Below are 24,450 nucleotides of genomic sequence, written 5' to 3'. Positions count from 1 at the left end.
TCGACGACCAATGTGCCTCCGAAGGGCGATACGGGTGGACACCGGAGCCTAGGCCGACCGCCCCCTCCCAAACTCCGCCGGCTCCTACTCGTGGCGGTGTCCGCACACCGTACACTCCGGCGGAGATGGATAAATTGTTCAAGGCGTACTTGGAAATCGACCGCCCCCTCCCAAACTCCCTAATTTATTTTCCTCCTTAAATATTTTTTGTTATAGGCATGAATAATAGGGCCCAAATATATCAGGCCGATATGTACTCTTACAAAGCCCAATTTATTTTGTCCAAGTAAATTTAGGCCGGGTCTAATTATTTTCTTATTTATTTCCCAATATAAATGTTTTATTTTGTAATTGTTATTAAATTTTAAGATTACGTCGTGGTGGTCTCAAACATTTACGGGCCTAGTCATAAACCACTTGCACATTGAATACTGAGATTAGATATCCATATAATTCAATAAATCAAGAGCAAATATGTTTATCAACATATACCAAATCAAGACCAAATCTTTACCCTTAAATTCTAAAATGAGTGGATGAGATTAAATCTTACGAATCTCAATAAATAGTAAATAAAATATCAACACAGTTTTATTGAGATTTCACATGTATTATATTGAGATTTTATATGCATTATATTGAAATTTTATATACATTATATTGAGATTTTTTGATGTATTTGTTGATAAAAAAATATATGTTTATCAACATATACGAAAACTGAAACAAAAATCATCAAATTTTATCATCCGAATGTCGTCGAAACATATGCAAGTGAGATCTCGTTAGAATCCTTATAAAATTACCTTTAATTTGGTATATTTTTTGCGAAAAAATAATTTAAATCGAGAGAGTTACATAAGTTTAAAATTTTATGATAATTTTAAAAAGAGAGAATGATATTAATGCCCTTTAATTTTATTTAATAATCATTTAAATTTTCCACTTGCATTATATCAATCACTAGATCTCATAATCTAATGGTTAAAAATTGATATTGCTAATTAGTTAGCAATTGATCACATCTCAGCCAAGATAAACATATGTATATTTACGATTCTAAAATTTATTAGTAATAAATATTTTACTCGTTCACGAATAATCTTATTTTCCTATTTCGAATATCTACTAAAACTAGTCTTTGTCTGCTTATGATAAAGTTTCTATTTTCTCTTTTTCACCAAATACTTCAGTAATTTTTTATTTCTCTCTTTCACTTTTTTTTTCAATTTTATGTTAAAACATATATCATCAATTAAGACTATTTTTGCATTTTTGGTTTTGTAATAATGTTGTAGAAGAAAGGTTTGAATTTAGAATTTCTATTCAAGTCTATACATTTTTGGTATCAACCTATTATTATTTACCATTTGATTCTTAGGTTATATAGTCATGTAATGTCAATTAGGCGTCAATAAAGGGCATGTATACACATGATAATTACTTTTGTAATAAGAGCATCTTAAAAAAAAGGTAATTGGAGAAGTAAAGTCTTATAATATTTAATTTCTTTTTATGGGAAATCATTTTTTCAAGGAGAAAGGTATAAAATCTTATAATTATCATATTTGTATTTTTTTTCATGAAAGGAAGATATTTAAGACATTATATACCTTTATGTTTTGGAATGTAATCTTACACTACTATTTTTTTATTTTATAAAAAATTTACCTCTCTGTATACCTTTTGTTTTGGAGTTTGTTACTTCTAAGAAGGGTATATTTCTCTTTCTGAGAAGGTAAATAGATACATTTAGATGATAAACATTTTTCCTTGGAGATGCTCTAAAGGCATACGCTTCTCTCTCTCTCATATATATATCTAAAAATATTTTCCTGGAACTCTTTAGTATGCGTCCGAGTCTGTATAATATACTTCATACATATCTATAATATATAAAGAGATTAAAAAAATACATTCTGACATCAAATACAAACAATCTAAAAACTAATACTTCAAGACTAAACAAATCATATCCAAGGGAAAATGCATTTTTTTAAAAAATCAACAATAGTTCCCATTAACAATGGAGAACTATTAATTGAAGAGAAAATATCTTATGAACTGACTTGCACTACATTATCATAAGGAGTTTAGATAGTTGTACATTTCTTGTCAATTATTCACTAACAAATACACTAGGAGAAAGCTCCACCTCGCAGTTCAAAGTCCTTGTCAAATCGTTTATTACACTTGGACACACTATGGGATTTACATAACGTCCTTTCATCACTTTGAGACATTTCACGTTGGGAAATGGAGTAGGAGTTTGCTCAGAGGAACCAAATTCGCATTCGAGAATCTATCAATTTCAAACAGCCCAAAGATACATGTAAGCAACACAGTAGTTATTAGTATATGTATACGAGGAGAGAGAGAAATGTACTTGCAGAGTGTTGGAAGTCAATGAAACTGTGGTGGCATTCCCAAATTGGTGAAGCATACTAAGAAAGTTGGTATGATTTTCAATGTAACTCGCATGAATGTCTAAATAGACTTGTTCCAAGATTGGGAGATTCAGCTTTGGACATTCCCAAGCATTAGAAGACTTATATGTAAATGAGGTAAGCAATGGGGCCGATATCTCTTTTAGTTCTAAAGAATAATCCTCGATTTGAAGAAGACTAAGCTTTGGAGCCTTTATAAGAACAAGGCCATCACACACTAACCTGATGAGAGTAAGTTTCTCCAGCTGTGGGAGGCCGGAAAAGGGGTCCATCCTATGGTGATGATCGTCGAAGCCCAAAAAGAGGGTGTGAAGATGAAGGGTTTTCAAATTTGGTAAAGACAAGCGTCCAGGTAGTTTAACCGGGCAGAACAAATCCCTGAGCTCGAGCTCCCGCAGTGTCTCGCAGGTGAGAAACGCTGCGGGAAGCCTAAGTTTGCGGTAGGTGGGCCAGTGGAGGCGAAGGGATTGAACGCCGTGATTGATGGCGTAGAGCACGCATTCGTCCAAGAATTCCCTGTCAACTCCGCATGGACATTGTGGATCGGGGGTAGGGCCGTCGAATAAGAGGTGGAAGTCGTGGACGGCGGCTGCGGCGTCACGGTGAGATAGCAACTGGGAAACAAAGCTAGAGTGGATGGTAAAATCTTCTAAGTGGACGAGGCGGGGGGTGGTGTCGGGACGAAAGTGGAAGCGGAGGCCGGGGAGGGAACGCCACACGTTTTTCCAGAGAATCATGCTTGTTTTAACCGCTTCATATATGTCGATTTTATCGAGGATGAGTAGAAGAATGTCATCAGGGAGTTGGCTAATCCGATCTTCCTCTTCCTGCATTCTATGATACAAATAAAATTCACTTTAGAAAAACTGGTACTCCCTCCGTCTCAAGAAAGTTGAGTTGTATTCATTTTTAGTCTGTCCATTTCCTTTTTTAACAAAAGATAAAACATCTAATCACTCTTACTTTATTCAATCATTTACTCTACTCTCTCTTATATTTCCTACTTGTTTCTTATTTACTTGTTTCTTATTTACGAGTAGCGTTTCCCATGTAAACATTGAGTATAGAATTTGTAATTTACATTAGCCACTTATACATTAAATACTGAGATCCCATTTTTGGGGTTGAATTGACCTCCAACCATACTCCATTTGCAAAGAAATCCTTTTTTATTTTCGTATAGAGGCAAGAAGACGTACCTTATTTAGTGATTTATGAAGAATGGTTGGCGGAAGATATCGTCTGAAGCGGAGAAAGAAAACGATAAAGGAAGGGGAAGAAGTTCAGTATTCATTAGGTTTAGGTTTAGGTATTTAATTGTGGTTAATGGGCTGGGCTTATAATTATACTCTACGGCACCGTTCGGTTGCCCCGATACAACCCGACTACCCCTGACAAACCATACAATCTGCCGTTTGGTTTGCAAGATTCATTCTTGTTAAGGCCCGCAACTGTATACAAGACCCGTTACTAACGCACGACTCCAGGTCCGGCTCCCTCCCCTGCGACAAATATTATCTTGGCTAAAGACAATCTTCTCCTTCATTTTTTTACCTTTGCTTTCGCCACTTTCTCTCACCAATAGAGAAAATTAGGTATATAATGATATAAGAAAAAAAAATTAGTGTTGGCACGTATATGATTTTTTGTATCCCCTCATCTTTTATTTCCTGTGCATATTAAAGCTTTGGAGGGTGTTTTGTGTTTATGGTTTTATGAATTGGATGATGATGATGGAAATTTATTTTCGAAAAAGAAAATGGGGAAGATGGTGGAAAGAGAAAATGACGGTGGAAAGAGAAAATGAATAAATTAAAATTAGGAGACAACGTGTGCGATGGAAGAAAAATAGTACTCCCTCCGTCCCGCACTATTCGCACCTTTCTTTTTGGACACGGAGATTAAGGAATGAGTGATAGACAAAGTCAATAATTACGACTGTAGGTATAAATTGTTACTAAAAATGGAAAGAGTGCAAATAACTTGGGACGTCTAGAAAGAAAATAAGTGCAAGTAGTGCGGGACGGAGGGAGTATATTGTGAGTGAGTCATCGATGGATACAATAGTGATGTAATGAAGAGGTTTTTTAATTATTACTAATATAATGTGCTGGCGCAGCTAAGGTTATTTTAGTAAATTCGCAAATTTGGGTATGTATGTTAAAAATTAGCTGATTAACCGAACACCTTTCTTTTTTGCATGATTTAATCTTTCCTTATCCAATATTGACTCTAGGTATAATTCTATCTAAATAACCGAAATAAAATAATTATAATATTTCAAATAAAATTCATCTTCTATTTATTTCAAAGTATTCATTATTTGTGGATAAAATTCATTTTATTTTATTAATATTAGTTACTAATAATTATAATATTAATTGCTAGTAATTTTTTTTTGCGTTGGGTTTGATTTAAATGATTTATAAAAAAATTAATGGTTGATGTACATATATTGAAAAATGAGTTTGGATTTGATTTATATAGCCGGAAAGGCAGAAACAGGCATATTTCATTTTTTCACTAAATAACTTAGTAACCTTTTCTCTATATCTCTTTTATTATATATATTGTCGTGATTGATAAATAAATCCTATGAACCAAGAATAAACTTGTAGTATTAGTAATAATTAATTATTCAAGTAAAATTATATTATGACCATTAGATTTTACGGTAATACAGTCATGTATTGTCAAATGGGTTTCAACTTTCAACAAGGGGCATGCATACATTCTTACATTCCTAATAAAGACCCTACACTTTCGCTGTCTAAAAATATCTCTCTGCAACTCTTTAGTAAGCGTCTGACTCTGTGAGCACAGACAAAATATTTGGTCCGGTTCGTCCTGTCCCTCACTCCGGTGAGTGCAGTTGCAATTAATTAGGGTTTGCATTTTACTTGATTCTTCTCAAATTATGTGAATTCATACTGTGATTCTCCTCGTATTTACCTGTATTTTAATCTTATAAATTCACAAGCTCCTGCCAATCCCATTTCAGTCTCACAAACAGTGATTTTTGTGTTAGGGTTATGCGTTTTTACTCTTCCTTTCTGGTTGCATTTTCTATTGCCATACTTTGAGACGTTTTGGCGCTTTCGAAGTCAGTTTTCAGGTGTATTTTCCTTATGATCGATGTGCATCCCTTGATTGATTATGTAAGATTTCATTTTTAGTTTCGATTCGATGAAATGAAGGGTCTATGAGTTGCATAAGCTTGCAAATATTTACTAAGCCGACGTTTAGCCCCAATTGTTTGTTCATTTGGGGGTCTAAAGTTCTTATCTACTCCAAGTGCTATATAAGTTTTAATCTATTTTTCATCTGATTCTGGAATCATATACTGGGGCGGGTTTAAATATCTTGTCAAGTTCTATGTTGGCACCAGGAGTCTTAAGAATCTCAGATGTTTAGGAGCTTTGCGTTTAGTTTTTTAATAGTTTGTTATTTAGTAGGACATACGAGTTAATGAAAGGTCTTTCAAATTTTTTTGTATTGTTGCCTTAGTGATCACATCTAGATACTTGCCCACACATATATTTGATGAACTTTATCTCTGTTTTTTTAATGGCGAGGCATTTACGAGTATCAACTCTATTTGTTCGTCTTGATGGAGAATGCTAATTATTTCACGAGTCCAGTGCACTAAGACGTGAACCATGGGTCATCTGATTTTATATGTTTTCTCTAATGCGATCCAGAAAATTGGATTTTAATATGTGATTAAATAGTTCTAAACTGTATACCCTGTTCATGTGGAATGATTCAAGAGTTGTGCTTAGTATATTACTACTGTAGTTACTTAAGAATATGCACCGGCTTTAGAAAGTCCCATTATTGGAAATTTGTGATGTTAAGATTTAGAAACTGGACACCCGATTTGGTGAACATATGGATCAATATACTTTTGTGACTTTGTCCCATAAATCCAGTAAAAAGAAAGCTGTAATCTAGACCACCAAAATATACTGATAATATTTGGGGTTCTTATTAAAGTAGCCTATATATTCACTGTCATGGTGGACTATGGAGATGGTGTGCTTACATTTTTGTCGTGACGTCTTTATTATGCAACAGGTTATTAAATAAATCTCTTTTTGTACTGCATTAAATGCGAACAATCCGTACTTATTAAGGGTTGTACCAAATCCGTGAAAATCATAAATGCTTTTTCCAAACATTTCATGCATCTGCGAGACAATTCCTTGAAACTCATGCATCGGTTTCTGATTGCAGGTTGTAGCAGTACCTGTATTTTTAACCAACAATTAAAGATGCATTGTATATGTATTTGATCTATAAAGAAGCCTTTTCTGTGCCAAGTTTGTTCAATCCAAGGAAGTTACTGCTTCAGGATTGGAAGTTATTGTTGTATATTAACTATGCCTACATGGTGGGGGAAATCTTCCAAAGACGTGAAGAAGAAATCAAATGTAGAAAGTTTCATTGATTCATTGAGCAGGAAATGCATTAGATCTGGGGGTCCTCGTAGACAAAGCAGTAATACTACCTTACAGAAGGTATCGGGAACAGATTCACAGTCTCCATCGCCGTAGAAACAAGTATCACGTTGTCAGAGCTTTGGTGAAAGGCCCCAGGCGCAACCACTTCCCCTTCCGGGGAGCCATTTCACTAACATCTACCGTACTGATTCTGGGGAAAGGGGATTAAATGGACCACCAGCTGATAGAGTTTCCAAATCCACAGTCCTACATCCCCTTCCCAAGCCTGGGCATGGAAAAATTGGAAAACATGCTGAAGTTGGTGAAAAGGACCTGGCAACTGCTTCTAGTTGTAGTGATAGTTCCAGTGATACTGATGATCCATCTGACTCACACCTCCTAAGCCCTGAAGCTTCAGATTATGAGAGTGTGATTAAATCTGATGCAGCTAGTCCTTCTGGGTGAGTTTGTTCAACAGTACTATTTATTTACCAAACTGCTTCTTTAATATGAAACACTTATTATGTATCTTCCCTCTAACTGAACTATGTTATTGCTCAAATAGTTTGAAGCAAAAGGATCGATTCCCCTTTGCCAAAAAAAATGAGTTCAAAAGAGATGTCGCCACCAGCTGATAATTTACTGCATTGTCAAACAAGCCCTGCATCACCTAAGAAGAGGCATGTAGATGCTAAAGTTTCCCGTTTACAAGTTCCTAATCTATGTGTTCCAAACAGCTCAATGTCTAGTCCTTCTAGAAGTCCACTTAGGGGATTTTGTCACGAGCCTATCATGAATGGTGGTGTCTGGCTAGGAAAGCCATATACAGATTTGTCTTTACTTGGATCTGGGCATGGCTCAAGTCCGAGTTCTGTTCACAATTCAGGGCACAGCTCTTTTGTAGGAGATGGAACATGCCAGCTCTTTTGGCCAAACAGCAGGTGCAGTCCTGAATGTTCACCATTACCTAGCCCAAGAATGACGAGCCCTGGTCCCAGCTCAAGAGTACACAGTGGTACAGTGACACCTCTGCATCCTTGTGCTGGGGGGGCGTCAGCTGAGTCACCTACAGCATGGCTTGAAGATGGAAGGCAGCAGAGCCATCGGCTGCCTCTTCCTCCAATAACAAGTTCTAATGCTTCCTCAGTCACTCCATCGTATTCAGCAGGAACTTCTCCAAGGATTATGCGCAGTCCTTGTAGGACTGATAATCCTCCAAGCCCAGGTTCACGATGGAAGAAAGGGCGGCTACTTGGTAGAGGAACATTTGGCCATGTTTATCTGGGTTTTAATAGGTAATTGATCTTTAATCATTATATTAATACTCGAATAGCAACATGACACTGCATAGTATGCATAGCACTTCTCTATGAAGCGTACCTAATACTCCATCCATCCCATTAGACATGGCATGTATTCATTTTTAAGCCATCCTAAATAACATGGCTCATTTCCTTTTTTAAGACATCTTTATTACTCACACAGCTTTAAATAATATATAGTCCCTCTCCACTTTACATTACTTTACAAATCTCCTAAATATTTGTGCCCAAAAGAAATGTTCCATAAATAGTGGGACCGGGAGAGTAACAGTTTTGCTTTCCCAACTAGAGCGCCATAGTTCTAAATGTGCTTCTAATATCTTCTGTTATGTACCTAGTAAACATCTAATGGCTTTGCCATCACTCTGTGCTCAGGACTGGTTATAGTGCTTTAATAATTTACTTAATTTCTTACTTCACCAATTACCACTTTAAGTTCACTTTTCTTGTTCCTTGGGCTGCAGTGAAAGTGGTGAGATGTGTGCAATGAAGGAGGTCACGTTGTTCTCTGATGATGCTAAGTCAAGGGAATCTGCTCAGCAACTTGGACAAGTAAGGTTTCTGGACTCTTCTTACTATAAAAAGCAATGGGGAAACTTTTGGAGCTCTTAATTAGAAAGAGAAAAATGACATCTACCTGAGATAGCATGAATAAGTTTATGATACATTTTTTCCGATTGCCATTTTGCTTCCATAACTTGGTAATTCTTGCAGGAAATTGCACTCTTAAGTCGCCTCCATCATCCAAACATTGTGCAATATTATGGATCTGAAACAGTAAGTCTTTTTTTATCGTCTGTTATTGCTATTTATTTCTTTATCCAAAGCTCAGTAGAAGATTGGCCTGGTTATATATAAATACTTTGAAGTGGAGAAAAGTTTCCATTGTTGTTTTGTCTCATGTTGCAGTTCATATGTTTGTAATTGAAATATACAGGACAAGTATCATATCTTCTTGGATTGATAATTCATGCTCTCTGGGTGATATATGGCAAGCATTTTTCTGAACTTAGTTAATAATTATCATGATGCTTTCTTACCATTTTCATGCATTATTTCCTTATTAACATATAATTAAATGAAGTTTTTTTATAGTTCTGGGAATGAGATCTTTTGACTTCCATTTGATGTCATTTCTTTCTTCAGGTAGACGACAAACTCTATATATACCTTGAGTTTGTGTCCGGTGGTTCTATCTACAAAATTCTCCAAGAGTATGGGCAATTGGGTGAAGCAGCAATCAGAAGTTATACCCAACAGATATTATCGGGGCTGGCTTATTTTCATGGCAAAAACACAATTCATAGGTGGCCTAAACTTAAATTGTTTGAAATTAATATTATCCCTTGGTTTCTTGTTCAACACTTAACTTGGGCAAGTTGGGGATTTTATGTGTGCTGATTGGATTTATATTTATTTGGTCAGGGACATAAAAGGAGCAAATATTCTTGTCGACCCTAATGGGCGGGTAAAATTGGCAGATTTTGGGATGGCGAAACATGTAAACACTTGCACTTTATTCGATGGTTTCCATTTGCGACAGACTTAAGCTACTGGTTCGATTTAATTTTATCTTGTTATTGATTTGGGGCTATCTGGATGGTTCTAGTATAACTTAGCGTCGTTATTGTTTTTGCTTCCAAACAAAATATAAAGGTTATTTGATGAACATAGCCCCTCAATAGGTGACTATCTGTGTTAATTATTTAGTAAGTATTCACCATTGTCCTATAGTAAATTTGGAACAGTAATAATAATTATGCAATACTCAATAAATAAAGAAATGGCTGTTTATCTCGTTTAGTTTGTCTAAATCTGAATCAAATCTATTATTTGCAGATAACTGGGCAATCCAGTCCATTGTCGTTTAAGGGAAGCCCATACTGGATGGCACCTGAGGTTTGTGAAAGATGATTCACTAGTTTTAGTTGTTTAGACCCATCTCAGCCAACTCTAGTTACTGTATTAATATAAAGGTCATTAAGAATACTAGTGGTTGTAACCTAGCGGTGGATATATGGAGCCTTGGATGCACAGTTCTGGAAATGGCTACAACAAAACCACCTTGGAGTCACTACGAAGGGGTAACTTTATGTTCTTGCAATTTTGACATGTTACTGTTACATCATTGTTACATGTACAAGAATCTGCTTTCAAAAATAATGATAGTGATTTCTTCCTGAAGGTTGCAGCTATGTTTAAGATTGGGAATAGCAAGGAACTTCCAGAAATCCCCAATCACCTCTCAGAAGAGGGGAGGAGTTTTGTGAAACAGTGTTTGCAGCGCAATCCGTCTAATCGTCCTACAGCATCTCAACTCCTGGAGCATCCTTTTGTGAAAAATTCTGTTTCTCTGGAGAGACCTGTTTTGACTGCTGATCCTATGGAGCCAATACCTACACTCACACATGAAGTCAGAGCACTGGTATCTCTTCCAACTTGCACTGGAGTGCATATGATTTCCTTCAAGAATGTACATTCCATTACTAGTATTTAGGTTTAATCGGACTGTTCCAATGGAAATCTACTTTCGTGATTTATGTATAACAGTACGAGACTTTAAATGATTTAATCGAGAAAAGTCTTAGGATGGCATTGATTTCCGATCGTTATATAGTTATGTGCATCTTATTTCTCATTTAGTATCTGGAGATTTTTTTCTTTTAAGGTGACATAACAAAAAAGTGTTCCTATGTTTATGTATTACCAAGAATGAGGGTGATTATCTTTTAATTGACTTGCTGAATTCTATCAGGGCTTTGGACATTCCAGAACACCACCTTGTTTGGACTCCTCAGGAGCTGTCGGTCGTTCTAAAACCCAAAAAAGTGTTCCTGGATTTAGGTATCTCTCTCTGTCTGTCACTCACTCATGCGCACACGCACACACGTGAACATGTCATTTTATGATGTTAAATGCAACTTTTACTATGGTATGCATAAATGGTGTACTTGTGCTGTAGCATTCTGAGTCTACATTAGTTGCTGAAATTCTGATTGTCAGTCAAAACATGATTTATGTGTTTTGCTATTATACCCTCAAGTCTTTTTAGCAGCTGAGTTGTTTATAGGTATTAAATGGTTATAGGGGTTATGCTACTTATGCGAGAAGAACTGAAAATTGAAGAGGTGGTAGGCAGTGCTCCATATCATACTAAACATCTATTCAGTAGGATGAGTAGTATAAGAGTGACTATTGTGTCTTGTTGTGTATCTTTATGGGAAGAGATTGTCACCATTACGAGGTCTTGCATAAAGCTCATTGCTCGACACCATAATCCATATAGGGGGTGTTCGGTTGGCAAGATTAAATCTCATGATTAAATATGTATCAAGTTTGGTTCATAAGATTGAACCCTTCAACTTAATCCTAGATGGATAGTCTCATGATAATTAGTCATAGCCTCCCCCCTTCAACTAAAATAATCTCACAACTTAATCCTAGATGGATAGTCTCATGATATTAGTCATGGCAACCGAACGCCGACATAATAAATTAGAGTCAGATGTTGTATTCAGTTTCACCTAATCAGTCTCGAACTGATTCTCATTCTCATGGTTCAGCAGAGATGCATATATGGCTAGAAACAACCCCCTGTGCTGTACCTCCAGTTGCAAGTCCTCGTTCGTGTTCACAATCTCCACAGCACATTAATGGAAGATTATCATCATCTCCAATATCAAGCCCTCGTGCTGCATCTGGCGCTTCGACTCCTCCAGGTGGAGGCAACCTCGGTGCAATTCAACAATTCCATTTGAACAATTTGCATGAAGGCAGTGGTACGTTAGCAATGTCCTTTCCTGCACGTGGAAATGGCTCTCAGGAGCATAAACCTGATATATTTCGAGGACTTATTCAAGCTCATTTGTCCCTGGAATCTGTTCCACGGGATAATGGCAACCGTAGAAACAAGGTTGAACGCCCTGTTTTGCATGGTTCAAAAGAAGAATTATATGACTCACATCTAGTTTTAGCGGACCGGGTGTCACAGCAGCTATTGAGGAATCCAGTGAGATTAAATCAAGGTTCAGAACCGAAGCCGAGTTACAAAGTTGGAGGTTAATGAGGCCAAGATTGACTAACCAAACAATGTCGTTAGCATATTTTTTCTCTTTCTTAAAAAGGAGGGAAAGCCCAGCAAAGTTTCTGAAGGTAAATACTCGTTTTGAGCAACAATTTCTCCATATTTCACATACACTTGCAATATAAGACGCAGAATAACTAACGAAAGTATTCTCTTTGCAGATGTAAGAAGCCACAGAAGCTGGATGGTGTAGAGAACTGTATATTTAGTAGATGTGGTAGAGAGAATTATGGAATTAAATTAGATTTGGCATTTTGAATATTCCCCCTACCCTCTGCTACTACACAAAGTGTTTTGTCAGTCTACAATTTTGTAGGACGAATTTTGATGAGGGATGCATGTTAGGAAATCAACAGGCTATGTTAAATACTCCGGTTTAGAATTCAAATCCAATATTCTTGCTTCATTGACGCATCGATTATGACTTTATTCATTTGTTTAGAATTCAAAACCAGTTATTTCTAATATTACTTTATTATTTCTTTTTCTTTTATGGAGTACAAAACAAAAGTTATGAGAGGATAAAACTTCTAATGCATCATGCTGAATGCCAGTTAAACTCATAGAAATTCCATTGAATATAGAATGCAGCTTATTCAAAATTCTGTACTACTATAATTCTATTATGAGCTCTGAAGGCAAGAAAAATAAATAAAATCTAGGGGGAAGTATGAGTTTGAACAGTGGCAATAATTCTAGTGAGTTTTGTGAGAGTGTCACGAGCCGAGATGGTGTCCGGATGATCCTCACCACATATTGAAGTTCTAATGTAAACAGCCTTCCTTATCAGATCGTCGCCGATGTCGAATTTCCCACCTCTCACCATCAGCTTCGCCCTGACCTCAAGCACAGTGGCCCGAGCCAACGTAAGATCCTGCCACAGGCAAGGATTCAGCTGTGCGTTCGTCTGTATCGGTTTCCAGCAAAGCGACTTGTCCAGCCATTTATCCACCGGAGTAACGAGTTCCTGATCCGTTGCTTCCAGTGCGTCTGTGCACAGCCGGAGCAGCTCCATGGCAGCGTTGCAGCGGGAGAAGCTGACGAATGTCCTTACGGCAAGCGGCAGGATCACTTCTTTGACGAGGAGCAGCAGTTGCGTCACCTTGAGCTCTACAACGATGGGGTCCTTCCCAAACCCGAGCAGCAGGAAACACGCAGCCCATATGTGGTCGGAGCTGTGGGACATAGAGCCCCGGGCGATGACAGCATGGACCATGGCCTGTGGAACGCCCGAGATCCCTCTCTTTCGCGAGTACAGCTTGACAAGGTGGTTGAACTGGATGCATCCTTGTTTCGTGCAGTTTCTTGCCATGTTGAATCTCAGCAGCAGTGCAGAGGCTTCTGCTTCTGATCTTCGAGCAAAGGATGATGTGAGGCCGCATGCTAAAGACGCGAGGATCTTTCTCCAGAGCCGTATGTGGCGTTTCTTCTCGGGTATTTTCTTTGCAGCCCCGGCTAAGATGGGCAGAGGGATGGGCGCTGGGGCAAACCAGCCACTTGCAAGAACCATCCGAGTCGCCAGACTCCTTGGCCCGTCTGCATGGTCAAATATCGAGAAGCATACTTCGAAGAGCTGCAAGAGGAAATTGTTCCGCCTCAGGGGATGGTTTTCGCGACCAGTCCATGATGGAACCTTTGAAGGCATCCTGTTTATGGTGTCGAGAAGCCTGCTAGGCGTGATAGGAAGCTCGGAGAGAATAGCTCCCACGATGGCTAATCCCAGGGTTAGCCTTCCGAGTTTCTCCTCAATGACACGAAGCGCGTCAATCTCACTGATCGATTGATCTTTCACGACGCCCTGCATCAAAGCCATTGCCTCAACACCGGATAGGTAAGACAGCCTCAACGGCTCGAGGTTCATTATCCGGGACAAGCGGGTGCATATGATGACGTGCGTCTCCCCACCAAACCGGGGCAGCAGGTCCATTACGTGTTTGTGATCCCACCAATCCTTCTCGCTCTCCAAATTGTCAATCACCAATAGAAATGGAATGTTCCTCATGAGCTCCTTCCGGATTCTAGATATAGCAGCTTCCTCTTGCTCTTCGAAGCTCTTTGGCCGGGTTTTCTCCGCACAGCTCTCCACCCCTACATCTATCTCTAGGAACGACCACAAGTTCATATAGTTTTGACGTATGTATCTGCTTTCGCCGCCTATCCAAAGAACCATCTTATATCTTTGATGGTGCCGGTAAGCATACTCTAAAACAAGCTCGGTCTTGCCAATCCCCGAGTCACCTGATACACAAGCGATTCCCTTGCCATATTCAACTTTCAACGATCTTCTCCTTCCGTTCCTTCTGCCATTCTTCGGCTTTGCTGTGTGCTGCTGTGGTTGAGAAAATTCAGTGTTTTGCATCTCAATTACCTTTTCCGATTCCCTCCATTCAATTGGTTCTTTCCCCTTACGCTTACTACTCTCACTTTGTCTATCTCTCTGCTTCTCATCTATTGAACTAGTCCTTCCCCACGCAATTGTCAAGTTCTTCCTCCTTGGTCTGGCCTTGAGCTCAAAGTAGTCTCGTTCAGCATCTCTGCTAACATCTCCAAAAAGCATGAATTCCAGCTCGGATATCTCCTTTTTCCTACCAACAAAATTCTCATTTCGAGGGAAAGGGAACTCCTCTTTCTCGGCCTTCTCTCTCCACTTTGTCATCCGATCCACAACACTTCTCCTTCCTAACCTCAATGCCAATAGAGAAACAGCTCGTAGTATGCAATGTCTCCACTGCTCATCTCGAGCCTCTAGCTTCCACTCATCAACACGAGAAAGGGCACCTAATGCATCTTTCCATTCCTTCTCGACTCCTCCATAAAGTAACCATAGTTCACCACCGTATTTTTCCCACACCTCTCCTCTCTTCTCGACTATATCCCTGACAAGGCAGTCATCTGGACCCAAATCAAAGTATATAGGAACTAAATTCTTCTTGCTCGAGAAAAACCTCAACTCTTCAATGGTGTATGGATTTCTGAACGACTTCTTTGTCAGGATCACAACTCCGTACGTGCAAGCATCCATAGCTTTCTCAACAATGTTGTGCTTACGAGAATTCCGGCATCTAGAGCGGTCAGTGAGAAAGCAGCTCAAACCTTGAACCTCTAACTCAGCGCGAAGCCAGTTTGCAAACCTCAGTAACAGAGGCTTCCGGCCGTAGAAGCCAACATAAACATCACAGCTCCTCAGCCTATTCGACGAATAGGAAGCCGGAGGAACTTCAATCTCAAGTGACCTCTCAACCCTTTTCCCTTTACTCTTTTGCTTAGAACAACCATTTTGAGGCAGAACTTCATTACTTGAAAGGGGACTTACAGATAGGCCCGTGGAAGAAGAAACAGTCCCCAACTTCAAGGGATCGCTTGACGTACATGCTTCAGCACCAGGACAGACGTCTACTGAGGCGTATCGGATGCTCATTAGAAGCTCTGATTTGGCGTTATCCATACTCGCATCTCCATTATCCGCATTTGTGGTGGCAGAAGGGCACAGTTCGTCCGATTGCGCAGATTTACGACAAGTAGATGATCTTGGGGAGAAGAAAGGAGACTGATTTGCAGAGAAAAATGCAGACGAAGATGATGAGAGATTCCTAGATGTTGTATTAGGTAATGGCCCCAACTTAGAAATCTCTTCTTCCATCTCTAATTCCACCCAATTCCTTGTACACTGAAATCCCATGCATTCTCAATAAGGACAACAGCACACCTAATTCACAACAAAAAAATGATTACACCATCTAAATACCAAAATCTTGAATGCAATAATTAGGCCATTCATATATGAACTAGAAGAGTTAGGCCAAACACATACATGTACAAATATTTCACACAAAAATGAAAGGAAAAGGGCAAAATGCATAAAAAAGTAACAACCTAACTAACTAGTGCAAAGAAAGCTGCTCCCACATTGTGCAAAGCAAGATTTTCTGAGTACAGCAAAAGCATATATTTTTACCATCAAGAAACTCACAGAGCAAAACCTAAGTTACAACTTACTTCTACAAGCAATTGCTACACTGATGTAAAACTCATCCCCTTAGATTCCATGAAAAAGACCAACCTTCAACATCCCTAAAAAGCATTAAAAGCAGCTTCAAATTAAAGAAATTTAGATCTAAGTACACGAGTTTTAAAAGGAATATGATAAACCTTATTCAATCCAATAGAATATAAACCTATGTCACAGGCCAACATTTAGATCTGAACTACTTACCTCAATCAAAAAAACGCAAACTCTTCAAATCCAGAAATCCAAATAGCAGAGAGCAGACACCTCCTCGATGCAGAAAGGAGCAATCTTTAAGAACCCCAGAAAAAATACTACTCCTAGTATTTAATGTATTTGACTATTAAATCATGTAACAAAGCTTATAAATATATGGAGGGCCAAGACAATAAGTGCAAAAATTGATGAAAGGAGTGTTTGTGAAAGGAAGAGTAAGCGGAATTGGACAGAGGACGAGAGGCCCCAGTTGTTGAAAAAGTGGGAGTGAAGAGCAATGAAAAGATTATAAATGGCGATAGAGAATTGGGAAAATGGAGTTTACCTTATTCATCGGAGACATGAATATAATACAGTAAAATTTAGTAAGCCTTGAGCCCCATAAGATTTTATCCTGTCCTAAATCCAATCTCATGCCTATGGTAACAAATAATGTCTCATTTTGTCACTGTATAAAGTCTACGATTCAAAACCTCATTTTCTTTTTTCATTTCGATAAATATATACTGCTAATATTTATTTTTGGAATGCAATTTTATTCATATGAATTGAGAGCTCAATATCAGATCAAGCATTGAATATATTTTTAATTTATTTTTGCTTAAATAAGTAACTACTCCATAAAAGACACATAGGGCCGGCAAACGGTGTTAACGAGGAAAGCTACCCTTAATAATCCCCTTAATTTAACAAATATATTAACGCTAATGACAATTATTTAAGTATTCAAAATTGGATTAATATTAAATGACGCATTGACGTGAGGACCAGTAACATTTACGCGTTAAATTTAATTAGGAGTATCCCTATTGTTATTTGTTATATTGGTTATGCTTTTGAGACTTGCTAGGATTTAATTACTAGTATTATTTTCTACTTTTCTTTAATTATTGTACTACTAGTATTTTCTGTGCAGATCTTTCTATTTTATGAAAAAGATTGCAACAAGATTTGTTATTAAATTTGAAACAAACAATATAGAGTACTAATGTACTATGTTTTATAATTAACTCAACAACTTATCATATAATGATAAAAACCATTGAAGTGTTATACGTATAATTTAAGATTAAAATCCTTACGTTTTTTTGTCATTTAAAAAGGAACACGGAATAAAAATAAGAGTATTATGGCATACAAACATAGTATTATGTAAAAAAAAATCTTTTTTCCTCTTTATATTTGACATGATTTATTCATCCATTTATTTTTAAATAAAGGGAATTTGAAGAAATCTTATTCATAAAATTTAAGTTAAAGGGAACTACAACTCTATAAGTGGTCCACTTTCAGTAGGAAATTGATTACACATTAATATTCATCATACACCAGTTCTTCATTTGGCAATAATGTTGTAGCAATATTTCAAAATTATTAGTGGTGTTTTAGTACTAGTTGTGGGGCGTGAAACAATAATTATGAATTTTTGCTAAAAGTAAAAGGATTCTGAATGTTTAAGCTACTAATTTTAGAGCTTTCGTCTCCTCAACATTAATTTGTATATGCACTTATGTGGAATAAGAACATATATTGTGTAGTCTAAAAGAGTTTAGTCCTCTTACAAAAATATTATTGCACATGCCTAATTATTTACACTTTACAGCAAGATTCCTATGAACTTCCAAATGAATTAAAAAAAATAGTATGATATGCTATTAAGAGAGAATATATTATAAATTACATAATGTAACGACCTGAGTCTAAAATTAACAGTTATCATTCATGACATCACTCATCTCGTGATTGGAGATAAGAAGAACAATATGCATGTTGTTAGTATGGATATCATCCATCGAATAAGTTCTCAAATATGTAGTCTCATATACGCAAATCCTCGAAATCTTATATATTTCGGGCGAGTTTTTGTCGATTCATGTCCTCCTTTGATTCAGACGTAAGAGCCGCTCATTGTCTATGCCTTTGTACCAACGATCACTCCCTATCTATACCTTAGACGTTACACGAATGATATCATGTGAGAACGAACTGAGAATGCCAATTTGAAAGTTCGCATTATCAAAATGAGAGATAGATTTGAGTTGACTTATATGATACTTAATTTTGGATCTTTCAACATCACTCCAATGCACTCCTTTGTTACCTAGTGCTAATACCACATGTCTCCATGTGCCTTCACAACGGCTCTGATGCATTCACACACATTTCTCACACAATGTAGCTTAGTTTAGAGACTTTTTCCAACGCAAACTTGTGCGTGTGTGTGTGTGAGTGTTTGGGGGGTGGTTGGGTACATAAATCTAGGGGATATATATGTTCAAAAAACATATTACCACAATAAATCCAAGTTTGCACATTGGCCACAACTTAATAAAACAAGTTTATCACAAATCAAATATTTCTTTCAGTGTTTGGTAGTTTTGCAGGTTACAAGGACAAAGACAATTTAATATTCTCTACCCTACATAAGTAATATAGGCCAAATTAATATGGAAAATACTGATTAAATGAAAAAAAAAGATGGTGTGGCTTAAGCATAATTGGCGGGGAAAGGTGATCAAATAAATTGTGTTGTCCCAAAAAGTTTTGAAACCGAAGAAACAAAAATTAAAGTGCTTGATTGATGGGAAATCTCTCATCATTTAGATAAGTAAACGGTCCAATTATAAACACAAAAATTCAAGTTTTGAACTTTTGACGAACCCATTAAATTTTTCAGTTAGTGTAGTGACTATAATAACCTTCATCTACTTGATAGTGGAGTAATAAATATTGGGTTGCAAGTGCATGCACTGGAATCCATCTGGAAAGTGCTCAAAATATTTTCACTACTAATAATGAGGCCCATATTCTCAGCTTTCCCATTTCAATCACTCTAATTCATAATATCAAATTATCAATAGAGCTTAGCATTAAAATTTACCACTTATTTAAGCAACCAAATATCATTGACCAATACCTCTAATACACCTAAATAATCATTAACCAGTGCTTATCCTTCAACTAATACTTTCACCTCGATTTAAAATATATAAGTAGATATTTTCTTAGAACTTGTTTTATTTCCACACTACAATTGAGTGTGACACTTTGTATGGTATGGGTGTCTGACCGTACTGGGCCATAATATTAATATTATTATTATTATTGGGCACTACCCTCTCTTTGTTTCTTCTTGGGAGGCAGCCTGATTATCACTTATCCTCTTTTTCCGCCCACCATTTCATTTTTAAGTATTTATATTAACATTTATATTTTCATTGGAAAATCTTATCTGAAATTTTTTATTTTTTCCAGTTAAATTCAATAAACATTTTTTTCAAAAACGACTAATTACATATAAAAAACACTAAGTGTAGACATCTATCTAAATTAAATAGTGAGAAATAGTATAAAAAATCTATCAAGCTTATTTAAAGACATAGCATTGGCCATTGTACTGGGCTCGGCCCATTTGAGCAGACCATCAAATTGCAACTGATGATATCCATCCAATATTGCAAATGAAAATTCGAACTTTCGGAAAATGAGACACTAATTCATTATGTCATTTAATCCGTCCTATAATAAGACTTTACTTTTACAATAAATAATAAGTAAGCTCATTATGAAATTCATACTCTATTTATCTCATTCAAATTATTCATCTTTTCATTTTAGTTTGTCTAATTCGAGACGTTCACTTTTCATATTTAGAAACAAATTAAATGTCTCTCTCCTCTCTCTCGTCCTCATTAAAATATTCGATCACTTTTTTTTTTCTTATCATATCTAACTACTTCACCTAAAATCATGTGTCATTTAAAAATATGGACATCTTAAATGTGACAGATGAAACATATAAAAGTGAGATTCATATTCTTTAACTTTTTCAACTCACTTTCTATTACATTTCTTCTCGCATAAAATCAAATATGAATTCCTATTAAGGACGAAGGTAGTACTATTACATATCCAATATTTAATACCGTACACGAAATTCAATGACTACCATCAACTACTCTATGTAATTGAGTATATAACATGGTTTTCTCGACATGCTTCGTAGTAGAGATTGTATACTGCTACAATGAGCATGCAAGAATCGCCCAAATGAGCAAATTTATTATTTCCTCTATTTCAAATAAGATGATCATTTCATTTCCTTGTATGACACCTGATTCTAAGTAGTTTTATTTTTCATATTAGGCAAATAGAATAAAATAAGAAAAATTAAAAAAGGAAAAAATGAAAAGGCTTTTTAGTGGTAAAGAAGGGTAATAATTTAGGAATAAAAAAATTACTCCGATTTGTAGAGAAGGGTAATAATTTAGGGAGTAATAGCCTAATGTCTTATAGCATGGAGAGTAAATGGAGAGGTAAAGAGAAATAATTATCATATTTACCTATTTTTTATAAAATTTTATGTTCCAAAGAAAAGGTATTGGAGAGATATTATATATTCTTTCATTTTGAAAATGTATCTTTACTTTTTAAAATGTAAAAAGTTAATTATTTTATTTATCTTTTTAATTTAGCTTCTATCCTTTACTATTTAAGATTTGAGAAAAGGTATCTTTACTTCATAAAATGTAAACGGATCCATTCCGACCCACTACCGGCTCAGCCGGTATGAAAGTTACGACAAAATTAGAAGCAGCGGCCGTACAAATCACTGCAATTTAGCAGTAGCAGGTCGCTTCCAAATCCACATTCACACGGCAGTTTGCTGCCTGCGCTCTCTCTCTCTCTCTCACACACACACATTGCTTCAAATTTGATTGCTCCCCCCCCCCTTCCATTTTTGTTTTTTTTGTATGCTGATTCTAGTCGTCGTCGATTGCCATTGTCCGTTGGAGCTGGTAAGGCTGGGTTTTGCGAATTTAATGAGCAAAGTTCAAGTTTCCTAATTTCTCATATTTTTAAGTGCTAAATCAAGTTTTGTTTCTTCTTTTTGATTAATGTACTTCAATTCAACGGCATTGGAGTTGTCGACTTCAAGGTTACTAGTATCAATGCTTAACTTTCAATTGTCTGAGGTGTTGCTTGACTTTCATTTCTGTCTATACGCGATCACTTGATTTTTCGAGTAGCTTCTATTCTGTTGGAAATGCAGATGTTGCCGAGCGTGATTTCATAAATCAATTATGTGTGTGTGTGTGTGTGCGCGCGTGTGTGAGAGAAAAAGATATTTTTATTCTGAAAAACAATGAAATTGATTTCATTTAATGTGAGCTAACTAAGCCCGTGAATCATATGAGATTGAATGCTCTAGGAGTATTTAAAATCCCCACAACCTGTACATGTCAATTCCATGAAAATTCTTCAACTCATATGCAACTTGTGTATTTATGACTCACTCCATAGATTTTTCTTGTGTGTCAGGAATTTGTTCAGAGCTCCAAGTTTCTGCCTGCAGTTTGTTTGCTCTTAGTTGTGGCCCAATTCAGCAAGTGTTGATTGTAAGTTGTAACAAGAGTAAACACAAGAGAGATTTATTGTAATGATATCCGGCGGTTCCAGTAATTAGGCTTGAGGCTGGCTATGGAGTCATGCCCTTTATCTGATTTCCGCGATGAAAGCTGTGAGGAAGAGCTAGCCGTTCTTCCCAGGCATACAAAGGTTATTGTGACAGGGAATAACAGAACAAAGAGCGTTTTGGTGGGTTTGCAAGGAGTGGTCAAGAAAGCCGTTGGTCTTGGTGGTTGGCATTGGCTGGTACTCCTTTTTTCTCTATCTTTTATCCTCTTTCCCTTTATTTTATTACTATCTGCTACTCCACTATTACTTATACATTTCCAGGAAAATTAATTTGTGTAATGTAGAATGCTTGATATGCTCCACGCTTCACTTTTCAATTACAAGTACATATTCCATGTCCTTCTTTCGGTTTATAAACGAGTCGATCAGATCATTGCTTGATAAGTCTGTTTCTAAAAAGTTCTAAACAAGCCTGCCTAATATGAGATGAAGATAAGGAATCAAATGACTCTGCTTCTTTAATGAGTTGAGTCTCATCATTGAGCTTTACTGTTCATACGGTAACTCTTTTCTCTCCTTTTTTTTGGCCTGAAACCAATTCCAGCTACTTTCACTTTGTATTTCTATACATTCGTGTTCTTGCTAAGGTCCTTGACATGATCAGGTACTGAAGAATGGTGTTGAGGTCAAGCTTCAGAGGAATGCTCTTAGTGTATTAGAACCGCCTACTGGAATTCAAGAAGACGATGAATATGATTTTGATGATTCAAGCAGTGGCTCTGATATGGGGGAAAACCATCGCCGCTTCTGTGAGTTGCCTTAAATATCACTACAGCGCTACATTCTGTTTTTGGTGTTTGCCTTCAATATCTGGTTTATAATGTAGCTTAGAGAACTTTGTCTTTTTTTCTTTGAAACAGCTTATGGGCTTCACTTAAGCAAGATAAACAAGCCTAAAATTAGGTATAATATGCAGTGGTCTCCATCCGTAGCAACAACAAAGTCGATGAACCACAGCAGTTGCAGAGAGGTTCAGTCCAATTTTCGCGCAACACAATTGGTAATCACAATACCATATGATACCAATTTTTGTTTTCTAACAGAGTTCTGGATCAGCATGTCTACATGTTCATGTGATTACTTGAATACGAGTGAGGAAATGTTGCAACTGGAAATTCTTGAACTGGATATAATATTCGTGTAAACATTTCAGAGAGTTAATCTGGCAAAGCTCGGGACTGGATCATTATGGAGATATTGTCGAAGCTTCCACATCGTGGGTTTTATTCATCAATCTTCCTTTCCTTTGTAGTTGATGTCATTTTCCAATGTTAATTTGTTCTTCTAAAATTGTATATGCAGGCCAATATCAGCTCTCACCCTACTAAGGAACAACTCATCAAAGCTGTCCAGCAGCATTTTTATTCGCAGGTCTCCTCTTTTGCACTCACACTTTGCAAAAATTATAGTCATGTTACATATTCTATGGCAAAAAGATGTAATTCTTCGAAGCGTTTGCTGCTTCTACAGAAAGTAGACGAGGTACAAGTGATTGTGGAGTTTATTCGTGCGGCCAAGAGACTTGAGTGAGTTGGCAAAGATTGATGATATATGGATAGTATGTATTTAGTAGGTAATCTACTCTAATAGACCCTAGCTTTTTAGTTTAACCTCCTCTAATTATTCACTAGCACTGCTGATGTAGAGAAAAGGTGTGCATGAGTGTGGATTGTACTAACCATGCAATAGGGGGTTTGGTTTGGTTTGGTTTGGTTTGTTTAGTCAATATAAATTATACTCCACTATCATACACCTTCATATCTTTCTTTTTAGGTTGTGTTGGTCTATCTTAATATGCACGTCTTAATAGAGTCTGCTGTTAACCACAGAAAGCCATTGCATAAAGATATTAATCAAGTTAACCCACATAAAGCGATTCAAAAGCCCATTGATATTATTAATCAAGTTAACCCCCCAAAAGCGATTCAATTGTAATACGACGGGAGAAGTATTTACATACTCCCTCCGTCCCGGGCTACTCGCTCCTTTCCTTTTCGGCACGGAGATTAAGGAATGAGTGTATAGGAAAGTCAAAAATGACGGCTGTAGGTGAAAATTTTTACTAAAAATGGAAAGAGTGCAAGTAACTTGGGACGCCCAAAAAGGAAATAAGTGCGAGTAGCTTGGGACGGAGGGAGTACTACTTATAGCATACGGGAGTGCTCATATATGTATGCACCTAATAATTATTTCTAATATTTTTTAATCACGTGATGTGACATGGTATGCTACATATATGATACTCGGTATGTTATACTACACGTGCAATTTATGTGAACATCACTATCATTGATGCACTTTTAGCGTTGTTCGTTTGATTTTACTAGTTTGTTTGAATATATTTAAAAACGTTATTGACTTTTTTTATTTTATATGGATGTAACATATCATATTCCTATAAGGTATATAGTCCATCAATTTTGCAAAACAAACCAACAACAAACATGTAGATTAC

The 24,450-nt window shown here is 36.8% G+C and overlaps 3 protein-coding genes and 1 pseudogene across 5 annotated transcripts; 2 read left to right on the top strand and 2 right to left on the bottom strand.

Moving 5' to 3' along the window:
* Positions 1–2,119: 2,119 nt before the first annotated feature.
* Positions 2,120–3,280, bottom strand: LOC121751712 (F-box/LRR-repeat protein At3g26922-like). The gene is made up of 2 exons (XM_042146509.1): positions 2,387–3,280; positions 2,120–2,302 (listed from the first exon to the last, which is right to left on the bottom strand). Exons 1-2 carry the CDS (start codon positions 3,278–3,280, stop codon positions 2,120–2,122), a joined length of 1,077 nt encoding a protein of 358 aa, XP_042002443.1.
* Positions 3,281–5,181: 1,901 nt separating this feature from the next.
* On the top strand, positions 5,182–12,701 carry LOC121751711 (annotated as a pseudogene).
* A 142-nt stretch (positions 12,702–12,843) lies between these two features.
* Positions 12,844–16,846, bottom strand: LOC121752954. Of its 2 annotated transcripts, XM_042148062.1 has the most exons (3): positions 16,509–16,846; positions 16,292–16,366; positions 12,844–16,001 (listed from the first exon to the last, which is right to left on the bottom strand). In XM_042148062.1, the coding sequence occupies exon 3, from the start codon at positions 15,972–15,974 to the stop codon at positions 12,954–12,956; it is 3,021 nt and encodes a 1,006-aa protein (XP_042003996.1). In that variant the 5' UTR covers positions 15,975–16,001; positions 16,292–16,366; positions 16,509–16,846; the 3' UTR covers positions 12,844–12,953. The 2 variants fall into 2 exon arrangements, with proteins under 2 accessions (XP_042003996.1, XP_042003995.1); XM_042148061.1 differs by lacking the exon at positions 16,292–16,366 and having other exon boundaries at positions 16,509–16,845.
* A 4,321-nt stretch (positions 16,847–21,167) lies between these two features.
* Positions 21,168–23,767, top strand: LOC121750260. 2 transcript variants are annotated; one of them, XM_042144766.1, is made up of 7 exons: positions 21,168–21,316; positions 21,840–22,172; positions 22,600–22,744; positions 22,856–22,995; positions 23,149–23,211; positions 23,298–23,366; positions 23,466–23,767. In XM_042144766.1, the coding sequence occupies exons 2-7, from the start codon at positions 21,999–22,001 to the stop codon at positions 23,523–23,525; spliced, it is 651 nt and encodes a 216-aa protein (XP_042000700.1). In that variant the 5' UTR covers positions 21,168–21,316; positions 21,840–21,998; the 3' UTR covers positions 23,526–23,767. The 2 variants fall into 2 exon arrangements, with proteins under 2 accessions (XP_042000700.1, XP_042000701.1); XM_042144767.1 differs by lacking the exon at positions 21,168–21,316 and adding an exon at positions 21,392–21,493.
* Positions 23,768–24,450: the final 683 nt, after the last annotated feature.

This window comes from Salvia splendens, chromosome 10 (genome assembly GCF_004379255.2).
Source record: "Salvia splendens isolate huo1 chromosome 10, SspV2, whole genome shotgun sequence".
Classification (NCBI taxonomy): domain Eukaryota; kingdom Viridiplantae; phylum Streptophyta; class Magnoliopsida; order Lamiales; family Lamiaceae; genus Salvia; species Salvia splendens.
Note: the sequence above shows the minus strand (reverse complement) of the source record. Positions and strands in the feature narration are given on the sequence as shown.